General features: G+C 48.1%; 1 protein-coding gene across 1 annotated transcript; it reads right to left on the bottom strand.

Annotated features, from left to right (window-relative positions):
• Positions 1-154: 154 nt before the first annotated feature.
• Positions 155-9,594, bottom strand: WDR24 (WD repeat domain 24). The gene is made up of 9 exons (XM_056866422.1): positions 9,055-9,594; positions 8,513-8,690; positions 6,733-7,414; positions 4,891-5,006; positions 4,444-4,565; positions 3,290-3,394; positions 1,970-2,304; positions 1,403-1,587; positions 155-345 (listed from the first exon to the last, which is right to left on the bottom strand). Exons 1-9 carry the CDS (start codon positions 9,533-9,535, stop codon positions 177-179), a joined length of 2,373 nt encoding a protein of 790 aa, XP_056722400.1. The 5' UTR covers positions 9,536-9,594; the 3' UTR covers positions 155-176.
• Between the last annotated feature and the right edge of the window lie 6,425 nt (positions 9,595-16,019).

Here is a 16,019-nt window from a genome sequence, read left to right as displayed (position 1 = left end):
AGATACGTTTTCTCCACACTATTAGCCCCATCAAGCTCTTTCGTATAGTCGTCCGCGAGACCGGCAACTATGGCTTAACGCCTCTCACCAACACAGAACCTCATTGCCAGTCCCAGCTCAGATTTTCAACACCCACGCAGGTCCTGGTTTTGCGGCCGCCCACGCCCTTCTCAGGTTCAGGTGTACTCGCAGAGATGGCCGCATCCCGCCGGGCAATGGGAGCTGGTCTCCAACCATTTCATGATGTGCTGCAGGTGCCCGCCATGACTGCAGCCCTGGCACCAGACAAACAGGCCCTTCACCACGTGGTGGCACACAGCACACATGCTGGCGCACTGCCGGCACCTGGAGAGAGACCACAGGGGTGAGTCAGCCCCACAAAAGCAAGACTGACAGGGCCACCGGAGCAGCCGCGAGAACCAGAGGCAATCTGAGCAGCCGAGCTCCCACTCTAAGTAATGTACGGCAGGTGTTTCTAGAATGCACTAGCTCTAGTGTGTGTGCGTGTGCGCGCGCTATCAAGTCACAACTGACTTATGGCGACCCCGTAGGGTTCTGAAGGCAAGAGACGTCCCAGAGGTGGTTTGCCGTTGCCTGCCTCCGCGTGGACTGAGAGAGTTCTGAGAAAACTGTGACTGGCCCAAGATCACACAGAAGGCTTCATGTGGAGGAGTTGGGGGGGATCGAACCCGGGTCTCCAGATTAGAGTCCACCGTTCCTAACCACTACACCACGCTGGCTCTTTCTAACTCCATAGCTAGTGGGACTGCACTACTATGCTCTCACCAGGGCAGAAGACACTTACTCTTAGAGAGGAGGGTAAAATACCCTACTTGGTTTCCTCTGCCTCTCTCTATCTGGAGCCAAATTTCAGCCTAAAGGTTTTCTAGCTCGGACTAGTAAAAGTGACAAGATGGAGTCCAGGAGTCCGGGCTCCACCTGTCAAAACATCTGAAAACAGAAGACAATAATTCCCTAGTGCTCGATGTCCCAATTCCCAAATAGCATGCCTTCTTTCTTCTTACAAACCCACGCTCCCTCTGTATTTTTGTCACTACCCTAGTTCATATCTCAAGGCATGAACCACATCATCCAACTCTTCCTGGTATGTGGCAAGGAACGGAAGCGGATACTAGGATGTACCACCCTAATAAGATACGCAACAGCACCACGAGAGAGTACAAGTTCCTAGTACTGGAAGAAACCAAAAGGCCAGCAGCTCAATCCAAGGGAAAAGAAAAAAAATTGACCGTCTAGTTTGGCTCTGCAATTCTGGAACCAAAGACGGCGAAACACCTGTGACCGGGGGACCGGCTCACTGGATCAATGGGGTGCCTTGGAATAAGCCATTTCGCATAGCCAGGTGACCACGACGCAAGGCCTCTCTTCCCGGGCGTCTCACCTGTCGCAGATCCAGCCCTTGTTGCTCATGGGCCGCTTGCAGTTGCTGCAGTTGATGTGGAGGGTGGTGGAGGCCTGGTTGAGGCAGTTGATGGCCCTGCATGTGCTCAGTTTGATCACCTCGTTGGAGATGTTCCACAGCTGGAAGCGCTGCAGCAGGTCGATGTAGGAAGTGTACCAGTGCTCCTGCAGAATTAAAGAAGAGCTGGTTTTTATATGCCGACTTTCTCTACCACTTAAGGGAGACTCAAACCGGCTTACAATCACCTTCCCTCCCCCTCCCCACAACAGACACCCTGTGAGGTAGGTGGGGCTGAGAGAGCTCTAAGAGAACTGTGACTAGCCCAAGGTCACCCAGCTGGCTTTGTGTGTAGAAGTGGGGAAACAAATCCAGTTCACCAGATTAGCCTCCGCCGCTCATGTGGAGGAGTGGGGAATCCAACCCGGGAGGTTTTGAAGCAGAGGCTAGATGGCCATCTGTCAGCAATGCTGATTCTGTGTGAAAGAGAAAAAGCCTCGTTCTACCACCTATTAAGGGCCGTTCACCCCACAGCCCCAAAGCAGGTACCTGTGCCTGGTCGTCAATCTCCTTCCGGATACGGTCCCCCAACACAATCAGCACAGATGACGCCATCTGCACGTCTCCCTGTTCGGCGTAGAAGAGCAGCATGTCCCGGACGATGGGGTTGAAGAAGTCGGCAGGCAGGCGGTTTTCGTACAGCGAGTGAGAGATGGAGATGAGGGAGAAGGATTCGACCGGTGTCAGGGACACGGTCTCAGCCTCGTTGCCGCTGACGTGAGGGGAGTCCGCTTTGTCCTGCAGATGATCCAGGGCTGAAGGGTTGTCCACGATCTCGTGTCGCAGGGGAAAGGCTTCCTGGGGAAGGATGTACTCTTGCTCTTCTGCTATGAGAAGACACGGATCCGTGAGGAGTGGGGAGGGAACACCGGGCATTTTCAACAGCACAAAGCTATAGCCCAATCTCGTCAGATCTTGGAAGCTAAGAAGGGTTGGAACTTGGATGGGGGACCCCCAAAAAAGACTCTGGAGAGGAAGGCAATGGCAAACAAGCTCTGCTTCTCACTTGCCTTGAAAGGCCCTGGTTGGGGTCGCCATAAGTCAGTTCTTGTTTTATATGCCAACTTCCTCTACGTTTTAAGGAGAATCAAACCGGCTTGCAATCTCCTTCCCTTCCCCTCCCTACTACAAGACACCTTGTGCGGTAATTGGGGCTGAGAGAGTTTGGAGAGAACTGTGACTAGCCCATGGTCACCCAGATGGCTTCATGTGGAGGAGTGGGGAATCAAACCCGGTTATCCAGATTAGACTCCATCGCTCCTAACCACTACACCACCCTGGCTCTCTAATTGCTACCTGACGGCACATACATATGTACAATGCATTTTTGGAAAACGCATTTCTTTACATCCTGCTTTTCCCCCAGCAGGAACTCATGAACACATGAAGCTGCCTTATACTGAACCAGACCCTTGGTCCATCAAAGTCAGTATTGTCTACTCAGACTGGCAGCGGTTCTCCAGGGTCTCAGGCTGAGGCCTTTCACACCACCTACTTGCCTGGTCCCTTTAACCGGAGATTGAACCTGGGACACTTCTGCAAGCAGGGCCACAGCCCTTCCCTCAAAGTGGCTTTTAGAACATCATTCTCCCCTTCTCCATTTTCTCACAACAAAACCCTGGGAGACGGATATAAGCCAGGCTGAGAGTGTGACGGGCCCAAGGTCACCCAGTGAGCTTCTGCGGTAGAAGTAGGGATTAGAACCCAGGTCGCCCAGGATGCCAGTCTGCCACTGTATCCACCATACCACACTGGTTGTCACCCACTGTGTGTAAGCAGCTGAGGGCCGGCGGTGAGGAACACACTCACCATGGGGATTCTCATGATCCATCATGTACAGGTCATCTTCATCTCCCTCCACATCCCCCAAGAGATAGTCTGCAGGGACATCGCTGCCTTCTGTTTCTTCGTTCTCTAGAAATCCAAAAGGGGGCAGTTAGCAGAGAAGAAAGTGACAAGACTGTTAATAATAATTATTATTATTATTACTAATTATTGTTGTTGTTAATACCCCCCTCCCCCCCCCCCCCGGTAAATTGGGCTCCAGGTGACTTACATCATACATAAATACATAGTAATACAAAATTTAAAATACAATTAAAAGCAAAACAAATTGTACTACATTTTCCATACAGATGGCGCCATTGATTATTTCCCCTTGGGGAGGATGTTTCTACGGGCGGCCATCGTCCCAAATAACAATAAGGGGGCCAACTGTCCAAATTGATGTTACCCATCTCAAAGAGGTGGAGACAGAAGGATAAAAGAATTGAAAAGACAAGGGAAGGACAAGGGAAAAAGGGAAGAAGAAGAAGAGTTGGTTTTTATATGCCCACTTTCTCTACCACTTAAGGGAGACTCAAACCTGCTTACAATCATCTTCCCCTCCCCACAACAGACACCCTGTGAGGCAGGTGGGGCTGAGAGAGCTCTAAGAGAACTGTGACCAGCCCAAGGTCACCCAGCTGGCTTCATGCGGAGAAGCAGGGAATTAAATCCAGTTCCCCAGACTAGCCTCCGCCGCTCATGTGGAGGAGTGGGGAATCGAACCCGGTTCTCCAGATCAGAGTCCACCGCTCCAAACCACCGCTCTTCGCCACTACACCAAGCTGGCTCTCAGGAAGGAAGGAAGGGGAAAGGAGGGAGAAGGAAAAGGGAAGGAAAGAGGGGAGGGAAAGGGGAGACCATCGGATAAGTTTCTAAGGCTGAAATCAGAAGCACACTCACTTCCACCTACTGCAAGCAGTGTCAGCAGAAAAATGACTGGCGCAAACGGGTGCAAGGAAAGAGTGTGTGTATGTGTGTTTGTGGGGTGTGTGTGTCTGTATGTGGAAAACTAAGAGAGAACAATAGCATCGAAAAATTCCCTATCAGCCAACTCCATGGGATTTCCTTGAGAGTTCACGTGCCCAAAGAAGTGTTGCGAGTAGGGTTAAGGGGTGGGCGTGCTTTCCCCGTCTTACCGTCATTGTTGATCAGGGTAGAGGAGGAATCCATGAGGATGTTTTCAGGACGGCTCTCCCCTTTGCTCCGCTCCAGCCTTGACTCGCTGCCAATCCCAGAGGGAATATCCTTCAAGTTAAAGCTGGGAAAGAAGCCACATCTTAGGTGGTCCTTGGCAAAATCCCAGGCTCGTATCCTCACTCCCGATTACCCTCTGACCTCCTTTGACATTGTTTTAAATCTGGCGGAGAAGTTGGTCGCGTCACAAGTACCATTGTCTTTGCCCCATTTATATTTTTAGTACAACTTAGCTCACCACTGTCTCTCTTTCACACACACCACGCCTCAAGGGAAACCGACCATGACCTTCTCTGATCCAAATGGCGCTTGAGCTCGCGTCCCACTCCATGCTTTACACTACCCCACCTCTCCACCATCCTCTGCTCGAGGACACTGCCGCCGTTTACCTGTTCATGAGCGGGAGGCTAGCGCTACTCTTCCCTAAACTGTGGTTGAGATTCGCGGAGGACACAGTGCCGGGGCTGGAGTAAATAATCCGAAGCATCGTCCACGTCTGAGCGACCTGGGGACGAGAGAAAAGGAGGAGCTGAAAACCGCCAGCCGTGCTTCGGCCATAGCATCACCTGAAAGTCCTCACCTGCTCATGATAAAGCTAAATCTTAGCCTTCTGTCAGAAGAGGAAGAAGACAAGTTAGTTTTTATATGCAGACTTTCTCTACCACTTAAGGGAGAATCAAACTCTTACAATCACCTTCCCTTCCCCTCCCAACAGATAACCTGTAAGGGAGGTGGGGCTGAGAGAACTAATAGAACTGTAACTTGCCCAAGGTCACCCAGCAGGCTTCATGTGGAGAAGTGGGGAAACAAATCCAGTTCACCACATTAGCCTCTGCTGCTCATGTGGAGAAGTGGAGAATCAAACCCGGTTCTCCAGATCAGACTCCAAACCACCACTCCAAACCACCGCATCAAACCCGGTTCTCCAGATCAGACTCCAAACCACCGCTCCAAACCACCGCTCTTAGCCACCACACCATGCTGGCTCTCTAGAAGCTGGCAGGGACTTGAGGGCTTAAATCCAGGCACAGAAGGGAAATATGGGTGTGCAATATCACCTCTTCCTTTCTCTTCCTGCCCTTGTGTGCCACTTTTCTCCCAAAAGGGACCCAAATCAGTTTTCATAAAATTCCAAAATATAAGACAGACAATTTACACAATACATTTTAAATAAACAAAACAGCAAGCACATCCTGGAGAGGTTCTGATCCCCTGGGCTCACACAGGCCCCACACCGTGAGATGCGGGCCAAGAGCCTGCAGCCAGGTTGTAAGGACCTGCAAGGAGCAGAGAAAACAACCTCAATCCAGACGAGTACTCAGTTGCCGTGACCAAGCTAGCATGGTTGACTCTGTTTTTTCTCCTCTTATGACATATGAAGTTTCTGTACTGATCAGCGTTTCTGGTTTAGTTACCACAGGATTAAGGGATTCTCCATGGATTTCGAGTTCATAAGTCTACACGCAAGTGTTCATTCCCTGAGGATAACAGGGTTATTTGAACCTACATGGACTTTCGTGTTTACCTTCTGTGGTTTGAGAAATATTTTGAATTCTATATATTGTTCATGTACATGGTTATGAGCGATGTGCAGGCATGAAATTAATGCCTTTACAGCTTTAGCTTTATAAGTTTCCTTTGTGTTTGAAGATTAATGCCTTTATAGCTTTAATATTATAAGTTTTCTTTGGTTCTTGAAGACTTTGAGTAAATATAGCCATATTGAACATTGAGCCTTCATGCTGTTTTATATGATTAGTGCCTCCTGAAAAGTAGCATAAACATTTTCTAAGTAAATAAATACATAGGTAAGGCTAATGGGGCCCTGACCTGGATAGCCCAGGCTAGCCTGATCTCGTCAGATCTCAGAAGCTAAGCAGGGTCAGCCCTGGCTAGTATTTGGATGGGAGACCACCAAGGAAGTCCAGGGTTGCTGTGCAGAGGAAGGCACTGGCAAACCACCTGTTAGTCTCTTGCCATGAAAACCCCAAAACGGGTTGCCATAAGTCGGCTGCGACTTGATGGCACTTTACACACACACACTGATGGAGAGCTACTGGTCTATATCTCTCTCCTCTCTCTGAGGATGTTTACAATATTTATACATGCGGGAGGAGAAGGGAGGTTGTCTTCAGTTGTTTAGTGAGTCAGTGGCAGAGAGAAGGCTCAAGCGAGGGGGCATTCTGATTCACAGATTAGTCTCCTAGGTGATTCCCTACGTACACCCTTACCTGGTTCCGCCCGAGTTCTCTGGCCACCTTGGCGTTATGGTCACACAGCTCGGCCAGTGGTCTCCCCGCCAGCACGTACTGCTTGGCGGTCCGCACAAACCAGTCCATGCTCCCAGTATCACATTCCGTGTCCGCTTCGAAGACGCTCAGTGCGCTGGAAGAGGAGACATACTCAAACTGCTCCGTCGGGTCCAGCTTGCGCTTGAAGAAGATCGGGTGGCGCCTGTCTCCGGCGTAGGGCTTGCGGTTAGAGTCTGAGGAGATCAAGCTCTCCTTGGCGGCAAAAGCCAGGTCCCCAAAGAGGCTGTAGCAAAGCCCTTCGGGGTTAGCACGGTCAATAGGCTGGCTGGCATCCTTGAAGATGTGCTGGTAGAGGGTGCTGTCCTTGGAGCCGGACAAAAGGAAGTACGGGTCGTGGAGGTGACGCCACACGATGCCCGTGGTGACGTCTTTGTGCTCCTCAAACATGGCGGAAGGGATGAAAGGGCGGCGTACGTCCCACACGTAGATGTTGTGGTCCACCATCATCGAGCATGTGGCGATGTGGTGCTTGCATTCGGGCCGCCACTTGACCCTGGCCACCGAAGCGATCGTCTGCACGCAGTAGATCTCTTTGGCCCGGGTCGTGTTCATGTCCCAGACCTTCACCATCTTATCCCGGCCCCCTGTTGCCAGCCAGCTCCTGACAGAAGGAACCACAAGAAGCTTAATGAGGCATGTTAACAATAGAGGAACTGACATGGATCTAGTCCAGGGCTTCTTAAAACTTTTTCCACCCGCGACACCTTTTCGCCCGAGAAATTTTTACGCAACCCCGAGTATATAGGTATATAAAATAGGTATACAAATCAAACATTGACTGATAATAAATCATAAAGAAATTTATTTTAAAACAATTCTTTGTTATACGAAGAGTTTTACCATTTACTGTTGCCAAATTTTTTGTGCCCCCCCCCCCACATTCAGTTACACGACACCATATGGGGTCGCGACCCACAGTTTAAGAAGCATTGAGTCTACCGACATCCCCAACCAACAATTCTGCTTCCGGCTAAGAATCTTAAGAGGATTCAGTGAAGTTTCCAATGACCACGGATGGGCAAATATTCCAGTCACTACCACTTGATTCTCATACATTAATCAACACCCATTTCCAAGCTTAGAATTCGTTCTGAACTTCCCCAAATGAATCGCACCACATAATAAAGTATCTATTATATCTTTACACTTATTTCAGCAATACTTAGAAACGGCCCATACAGAAGTTAAAAGGAGATACAATCCGCTCACAAGCGGAGAATAAGGAAGGAGAGAAAGTACCAGCAGGATGGAGAATGCTTAAGCCAGAAGATCTTAAACTTGAGAGGAAAATGTTACAATGGTGCACTTTTAGGAATTGTCTGAAAACTGGGAGCTGTGCATATGTCAGGATGAAGTGTTCCACAGAGAGGAAGAAGAATAAGAGACAAGATTCAGAACATTGAAATGGAGCTTTATAATGTTGGAGATGTTATTTTGTTCTGCTTGCTAATTTTACTGCATTGCTATTGATAATTGTGTTGGAATTTTCATGACTTTTTAAAAAACTGACAGCCACCTCAAGCAAAGCTCTAGAGAGGCTGTATATAAACGTACTAAACAAAACATAAAGGTGCAAGAGGAATGAAGAAAGCACACAGGAAAATAAATATAAATAGACAGCGAAGAGCTAAAGAATGTAGATACATAAAATCCAGGGACAGTATTCTTTGCACCAAATTCTATTTCCCCCTGTTCATACCTGTCCTCTGGATGCCAGTCGCAACAGAAAACAGGCCCGTTGTGGGCTGTGAACATCCTTTCACAGCGATCGGGCCGGCGGATGTCCCACAACTGAACATTTCCATTCTCAAAGGTCGCCGCAAACGTGAAGTAATCACGGATGCTAAACTGGACATCACGGACACTTTCCGACTGACCTGAAGAACGGCACAAACAGAGAGCACGTCCAGCAAGGTTTATACACAGCAGCTCGCATGAGAGACGTTCTTTCTCTAGAGTTTGACTCCTGAAATGACTCAACAGATCATGATCTCATGGGACACCTCACATGCTCCTAATTTCTATCTGCACTCTTCAAACTCATCTATTGTCTCCAATAATCTGGTCACTTCTTCCTTTTGACCCTGCTGCTGCACAATGAATGTGGACCGCAAGAGCAAACTTTATACACACACACACACACACACACACGTGGGAACCTGCAGGGACTTGCGGGAGACATCTCATTTCCCTCTCCCCTACTATGTCAGCTCCAGTCTAAGCCCAGAAATAAGTCCTTACCTGAGAAGGTACTAACAGAATCTTTCTTGCGCAGGTCAAAGCATTTCATGTAGCCATCCTGGGACCCGCTGAGAAGCATGTACACCTCAGTGGGGTGGAAGCACACCTTGTTAACAGTCCGCTTGTGCTCTGTGAAGAGCTGGTCCTGTTTATTACGGGACGGCTTGCCAAGGTTCCAGGTCACAACCACGCCGTTGGTGGCCGCTGTGGCCAGCAAGTTCTCGTCCATCTGGTGCCACACCACATCTGCGCAGCTGAAGTTCAGGGACGGTTTGCGGCCCACGCGTAAGTTCAGTTTCTCCACAAACTGGTCTTCTTCTATGGAGTAGATCTTAAAGATGTTGCGCCCAGCTACCACCACCTGGGCCGCATCGCGACACACACTAATAGCGTTGGCAGGGGCATCCAAGTGGCAGAACATGGTGCGCCCAGTGATAGTATTGCCACCAAGGGCAGTGGTCACCCTAGCCATTTTCTCCATGGCTGCCTTCTGAGGAAACTCCCTTCAGTACATTTTCACAATGACCACCGTGCAAGAGTACCTAGATCTATACTTTGAAGCATCTCATTACAAAATCAACCCCTGCTTCCACTATCTGCTTATCGTTATTAGTAAGGAAATTAACTGATTTCTACAGTGCTTTGTATGAACATCCTAGAATTCCATCCAGATGTGGGCGCCATCTTTTAATACAAGCAAAAGTCATCATTTAATCATATCGGACTGATGGTCCTGGCACACAGTCTGTTGCAGCCACTCCAAATTTATTCAGCTACCCTCATCTGCTTCTGAAGAAAGTTTCTTAGTAATTCTTTCCTTTGATCACGCCAAGAAGCTCTGGACTGAAGAAATACAGCAACATCCTGTAACGCAAAACAGAATTGTTCAGGAAGCAAAGCATCTCAATTGCACACAGAAGTGAGAAAACCAGATGAGCAGAAACGATCTTTTCCAAATCTCTGGACCCCAAAAGGGGAACAGCGGCCACACCAGGATAGATAGCTTTAGAGGGTATCACACAACGCACACTTGATCTTAGTAGAAGGGCCTTCGTATGCGTGTGCGCACACCTACATTTATACATACTGCCGTTTCATCCCCCCAATACATATGTATGTATGTATGCATTTATTTATTGACTCAATAAAGGAAGCCACTTGCCTCAGTTTGCAAGATCTGAGCAAGGCTGTCAAAGATCGGACATTCTGGATGACACTGATTCATAGGGTCGCCATGAGTCAGAAGCGACTTGACGGCACTTAACACACACACACACGCGCATTTATTTATTTATTAGATTTCTAGGCTGCCCTTTCCTGACCAGGTTAGGGCAGCTCGCAACTATTTAAAACAACTTAAAAACCAACCCCGCAAATTATACTAAAATTCCACACGTGATAAAATCCAGATCAGATTTTTAATATGGCGTACGCCAATAAAACGACAGCACATGGATTTAAAATAAAACAGACACTTAACTATATCAGAACTAAAGCAGTTCCTATCTTAAAATCAAACATTAAAATCTTACTTTAAAGTCTTAAAATCAAACATTAAAATCTCACTTTAAAGTCTTAAAATCAAACATTAAAATCTTACTTTAAAGTCTTAAAATCAAACATTAATTGCGGCCCTTTTAAACTTGGAATTCTTAATTGCATTCAACCTTGCAGGGCGGACTTTGATGGCTACTGGACAAAATTTGGCTGCCTGTAATAAAACCCAGGCGCCTCCAAGCACAGCCGCAAGAAGGACAATAATGATAATAATAGCAATAACATTAATAACAATAGTGGGAACTGTAACAGAGGCGGAGGGGAGGAGGCCGCCATATGCCTGCATGCATAAACACACAAGTATATAAACTATAGGCTTACTATTGTTTCATTTTATACACACAGTAGGGTCGCCTGGCCCGCATTCCTGGCCGGGAGGGAGGGCCCTTTGCACATGCACAGAGGGAGGGAAAGAAAGAAAGAAAGAAAGAAAGAAAGAAAGAAAGAAAGAAAGAAAGAAAGAAAGAAAGAAAGAAAGAAAGGAAGAAAGAAAGGAAGAAAGAAAGGAAGAAAGAAAGGAAGAAAGGGAAGGGAAGGGAAGGGAAGGGAAGGGAAGAAAGGGAGGAAGGAAGGAAGGAAGGAAGGAAGGAAGGAAGGAAGGAAGGAAGGAAGGAAGGAAGGAAGGAAGGAAGGAAAGAAAGGGAAAGGAAGGAAGGAAGAGAAAGACAGAAGGAAGGAAGGAAGGAAGGAAGGAAGGAAGGAAGGAAGGAAGGAAGGAAGGAAGGAAGGAAAGGGAAGAAAGGGAAAGGAAGGAAGGAAGGAAGGAAGGAAGGAAGGAAGGAAGGAAGGAAGGAAGGAAGGAAAGGGAAGAAAGGGAAAGGAAGGAAGGAAGGAAGGAAGGAAGGAAGGAAGGAAGGAAGGAAGGAAGGAAGGAAGGAAGGAAGGAAAGAAAGGGAAAGGAAGGAAGGAAGAGAAAGACAGAAGGAAGGAAGGAAGGAAGGAAGGAAGGAAGGAAGGAAGGAAGGAAGGAAGGAAGGAAGGAAGGAAGGAAGGGGAAGAAAGGGAAAGGAAGGAAGGAAGGAAGGAAGGAAGGAAGGAAGGAAAGGGAAGAAAGGGAAAGGAAGGAAGGAAGGAAGGAAGGAAGGAAGGAAGGAAGGAAAGGGAAGAAAGGGAAAGGAAGGAAGGAAGGAAGGAAGGAAAGAGAAGGGAAGAAAGGGAAAGGAAGGAAGGAAGGAAGGAAGGAAGGAAGGAAAGAGAAGGGAAGAAAGGGAAAGGAAGGAAGGAAGGAAGGAAGGAAAGAGAAGGGAAGAAAGGGAAAGGAAGGAAGGAAGGAAGGAAGGAAAGAGAAGGGAAGAAAGGGAAAGGAAGGAAGGAAGGAAGGAAGGAAAGAGAAGGGAAGAAAGGGAAAGGAAGGAAGGAAGGAAGAGAAAGACAGAAGGAAGGAAGGAAGGAAAGAGAAGGGAAAGGAAGGAAGGAAGGAAGAGAAAGACAGGAGGAAGGAAGGAAAGAGAAGGGAAGAAAGGGAAAGGAAGGCAGGAAGGGAGAGAGAAAGAGAGAGAGAGAGAAAGGCGCGCGCACCCGGGGGTTGGGGGTCTGCAGCGAGCGGCCCCCTTTCCTCTCCCCTCTCCCTCGTCGCCTTTGACTTACCGGCTTCGGCTTCTTCTGCCGGGGCGGGGAGGGCGGGGCGCGGCCTAGCAGGCCCGACCGGCGCTGAGGTAAAAGTCGGCCGCTGGAAAGGCCGGGCGGCAGGGCGGGCCCAAGCGGCGGCCGCCGCCTCCCCCCCCCTCCTCCCGCCGCCGAGCGCGAGGGCCGGCCCTTTCCGAGGCCCGCTCCGCCCCCGCTAGGCCGCCCCGGCTGAGCGCGCCGCCGCCTCCAGCGCCCTTTCCCCCTCAGGAGATGCCGGGTGAGGGTCGCCAGGCCCCTCTTCGCCCCCGGCGGGAGGTTTCGGGGGCGGGGCCCGAGGGGCGGGGTTTGGGGGGCGGGGCTCCGAGGCCACGCAGGCCATTTTTCTCCAGGGGGGGGGAACTCACCTCTTGTCGGCTGGGGATCGGTTGTAAGAGCAGATCTCCAGGTAGGACCTGGAGGTTGGCAACCCTGTCCCGGGCCCACGCATGCGCTCGCAGCCGCTTTCAGCGCCACCCCATAATGCAGGGCTGCTCCAGGCTAATAAGGGCGTTTGCACACATGCCAGAGATAATGCGTTTTCAATGCACTTCCCATGCACTTTGCAGATGGGCTTTACTGTGGCCACTGATGCCCTGGTTAGTATTTGGAGGGGAGACCACCGAGGAAGTCCAGGGTGGCTGTGCAGAGGCAGGCACTGGCAAACCACCTCTGTTAGTCTCTTGCCTTGAAAACCCCCAAAAAGGGGTCGCCATAAGTCGGCTGCGACTTGACGGCACTTTACACACACACACACACACACACACACAAAAATAAGCCCCCCATCCATGCAGAGTTTTGAGAATTCGGATGGGGAAAAGGTGCATCTAGCAAATCCAAGGCAAAACCTCCCGTGCATAATCGCCCTTAGACTGTAGTAAACGTCTTTAGGATTGCACTGTTTCTCATTTTTTTTCTAAATGAACAGTTTCTCTTTTTTAAAAAAAAAAAACGAACACGTTAAAAAAGAAATCTACAGGGATTGCACTTTCCGATCCAGATCCAGATGGGGGAATAATTCAAGAAGAATAAGGAAATGAAAATGTCTCACTTTTTTTTGTACACCATGTAGCTCAAAACATATCTATCTATCTATCTATCTATCTATCTATCTATCTATCTATCTATCTATCTATCTATCTATCTATCTATCATGTAGCTCAAAACAGACCATCTAACTGTCTGTCTGTCTGTCTCATGTAGCTCAAAACAGACTATCTATCCTCATAACAGACTATCTATCTACCTACCTACCTCAATTGATCGATACATAGATCAGTTACACCGGTAATAATTTAGCCCAGTATTCAAAAAATGTATGCATGTATTTATTAGCTTCATTTATGCCACCTTTCTCTCCAATGGCGACCCAAGGTGGCTCTATAGACAGCCTAGCAAGTGGCTGTTAATAAAGTCTGAATTGTTCTTACAAAGGATGCTGTTATCAAGGATGAGGATCACCCTCAAAAGGCATAATCTCTACCATTAAAACAACTCTTAATTTATTGAGATAATTTTTAAACGTTCTGTGGTGCTAACCACAGTTTACTCATTCAGAGGAAGGGTTGCCAACCTCCAGGTGGGACCTGGTGATCTCCCAAAATTGCAACAACAGATGTCAGTTCCCCTGGACAAAATCACTGCTTAGGAGGATGGCCTGCATGGATACCCTGATGACGTCCCTCCCTTCCCCAAAGGTCACCAAACACAAAAAATGAGTTACTAATTTTAAAAACTGGAAGAAATTATGGCATTCAAGCTCCACCCCTAAATCTCCAGGAATTTCCTCACCCAGAGCTGGCAATCCTTCCTCCAGGGCTGCTGAGGGTATCCTTCACTCTCGTATTGTCTTCGAACAGATGAACGACAAATTCTGTTGGCCTGACTCTTTATTTTGTTACCTTCACGAAGAGTCTTTCCTGGAGCCCAGCAACGACAATGAATAACTCCTATTTCCCAGTAAGGTTTCATAACATGTTTCTCATTTCGGTGGGTTTGGATAGATTTGAGATTAAGATGTTATGAAGATCAGTTTCCTTATAGGATGGGAACCATTACTCAACTGTTCCCAAACGGTCTCATGGTATCACCTTGCGTCCACCTCTTGTATCTTGCTTTTCACTCTTCTATGTGAACTTCCATCTCGAAGGAAACAGAGCCTCTCTATGATATAGACGATAATGGGTAACAGAACCACTCCCCATCACAAAATTCTATATATGGTACAACATGCAAACCTGTGGTGTGTGCCCCCACATTGCCAAGCGAAGGTGATGATTTGGGCCCCTTTTTCATAGATGTCCCCCTCCTACACATTGGCTTTAACTGATGCCTCATCTTTTTGAGCGCTAGGCGCCAGAATTTCTTCCAGTTTTTAAAATTAGTCCTTCATTTTCGTATTTGTTCCTTGAATATATTTTTTTTTGGGGGGGGGTTGTGTGGTTGGTTCCCAGGCCGATTTTCTTGCCTTGTCAGTGCTGCTTGTAAACAGAAAAATAGGACAAAGAAGACTGTGCAATTAATAAATCAAACCATTTGCATTTTTTAAAATTTTAATATATATTTTTATAAACAGATCACATGATAAAATAGCACAAGAAACACTTACCAAATATAAGGTTATATCTTCAGAATATACAGGAGAATGAGGCTGTATGTACAGTAAGAAATTTTTTCAGATTTTTAGTATTTTTCTTTCCCTCTTATAGCAATTTGAAACATCACAGCTTCAGTAGCTTGATTAATACTTTGGACCAGTGGACACTAAATAGGGGTGCTAAGGAGACTGAGGTGGGAGTAACCCACTAGAAATGTCTCTCTGGCATAAGCCCTGTCAAAATGAAGAGGTGATTTCCATTTGAGGCTTGTGTTGGAGAACTTCCTGATGGATGGATACATGCACCAAGAGCCTGAAGGAACTCTTGTGGAAAATGGAGTCACACCTCTCAGCCTCTTCTACAACATGAGTTGTTTTGTAGTATTGCTTTTGTGTTGCCCTCACAAGACCTACACCTCAGTCCCTCTGCACATTCCTCCTCTTGGTTCGGGCCTTCCCTCATATAACTGGCTTCCTCGACCCCTTCCAAAGCCCTTTCTGTGTGGCTCAGTGGTAGAGCATCTGCTTGGCATGCAGAAGGTCCCAGGTTCAATCTCCGGCATCTCCAGTTAAAGGGACTAGGCAAGCAGGTGATGTGAAAGACCTCAGCCTGAGACCCTGGAGAGCAGCTGCCGGTCTGAGTAGACAATACTGACTTTGATGGACAAGGGTCTGATTCAGTATAAGCCAGCATGTTTCCTTCTCAGCATGGTTGCAACGGGACAGGAAATGATAAGAATGGAGTTTCAGAAAAAAACCCACAGTGGACAGGAAAAACATGACCAAACTCGGGGGGGGGGGGTTTGAGAGGCGTAAACCAATTCCCTTTATACAAGACTGTGCCCTTAACCTGCATTTGTTCAGTGTTATTATCCTTCTACTGCCGATGTGGGGCCGAGGCTGACAGATATCAGCTCGCCTTAGGCTAACTAGGGACCTTGAGGCTGAGATGAGTCACAGGGACCATTAAAGCTCCTCAGTTGTTCTCCTAAGCCACTGACATCACACTGGCTCTTGCCATTTATACGTTTTGGTCACCGATCCAATGTGCCAAAACACCATTCCAGACAACACGCAGTCCCACTTGACACCTCTGAGCGCAGCGTTCCAGAAACACGGCTCGCTCACGCTGGATGGCGCATCTCGCCAGGAGCCGGACCCACAAGGTGCTTTGCGACCCGTCCCCTCCCTCCCGTAACATGGCAGACTC

Source organism: Euleptes europaea, chromosome 21 (assembly GCF_029931775.1).
Source record: "Euleptes europaea isolate rEulEur1 chromosome 21, rEulEur1.hap1, whole genome shotgun sequence".
Lineage (NCBI taxonomy): Eukaryota > Metazoa > Chordata > Lepidosauria > Squamata > Sphaerodactylidae > Euleptes > Euleptes europaea.
The sequence above is the reverse complement of the archived record's forward strand: the minus strand, read 5'-3'. Positions and strand labels throughout refer to the sequence as shown.

Bases quoted from the DNA above. Each gene is read 5' to 3' on its own strand.
- WDR24 (XM_056866422.1), bottom strand. From the start codon at position 9,535: ATGGAGAAAATGGCTAGGGTGACCACTGCCCTTGGTGGCAATACTATC. The intron at 7,415-8,512 runs GTATGAACAGGG...TCCTTCTGTCAG, and splicing joins GACTGGCATCCAGAGGACAG to GAGCTGGCTGGCAACAGGGG. The intron at 4,566-4,890 runs GTAAACGGCGGC...CTTCTTTCCCAG, and splicing joins AGCCTCCCGCTCATGAACAG to CTTTAACTTGAAGGATATTC.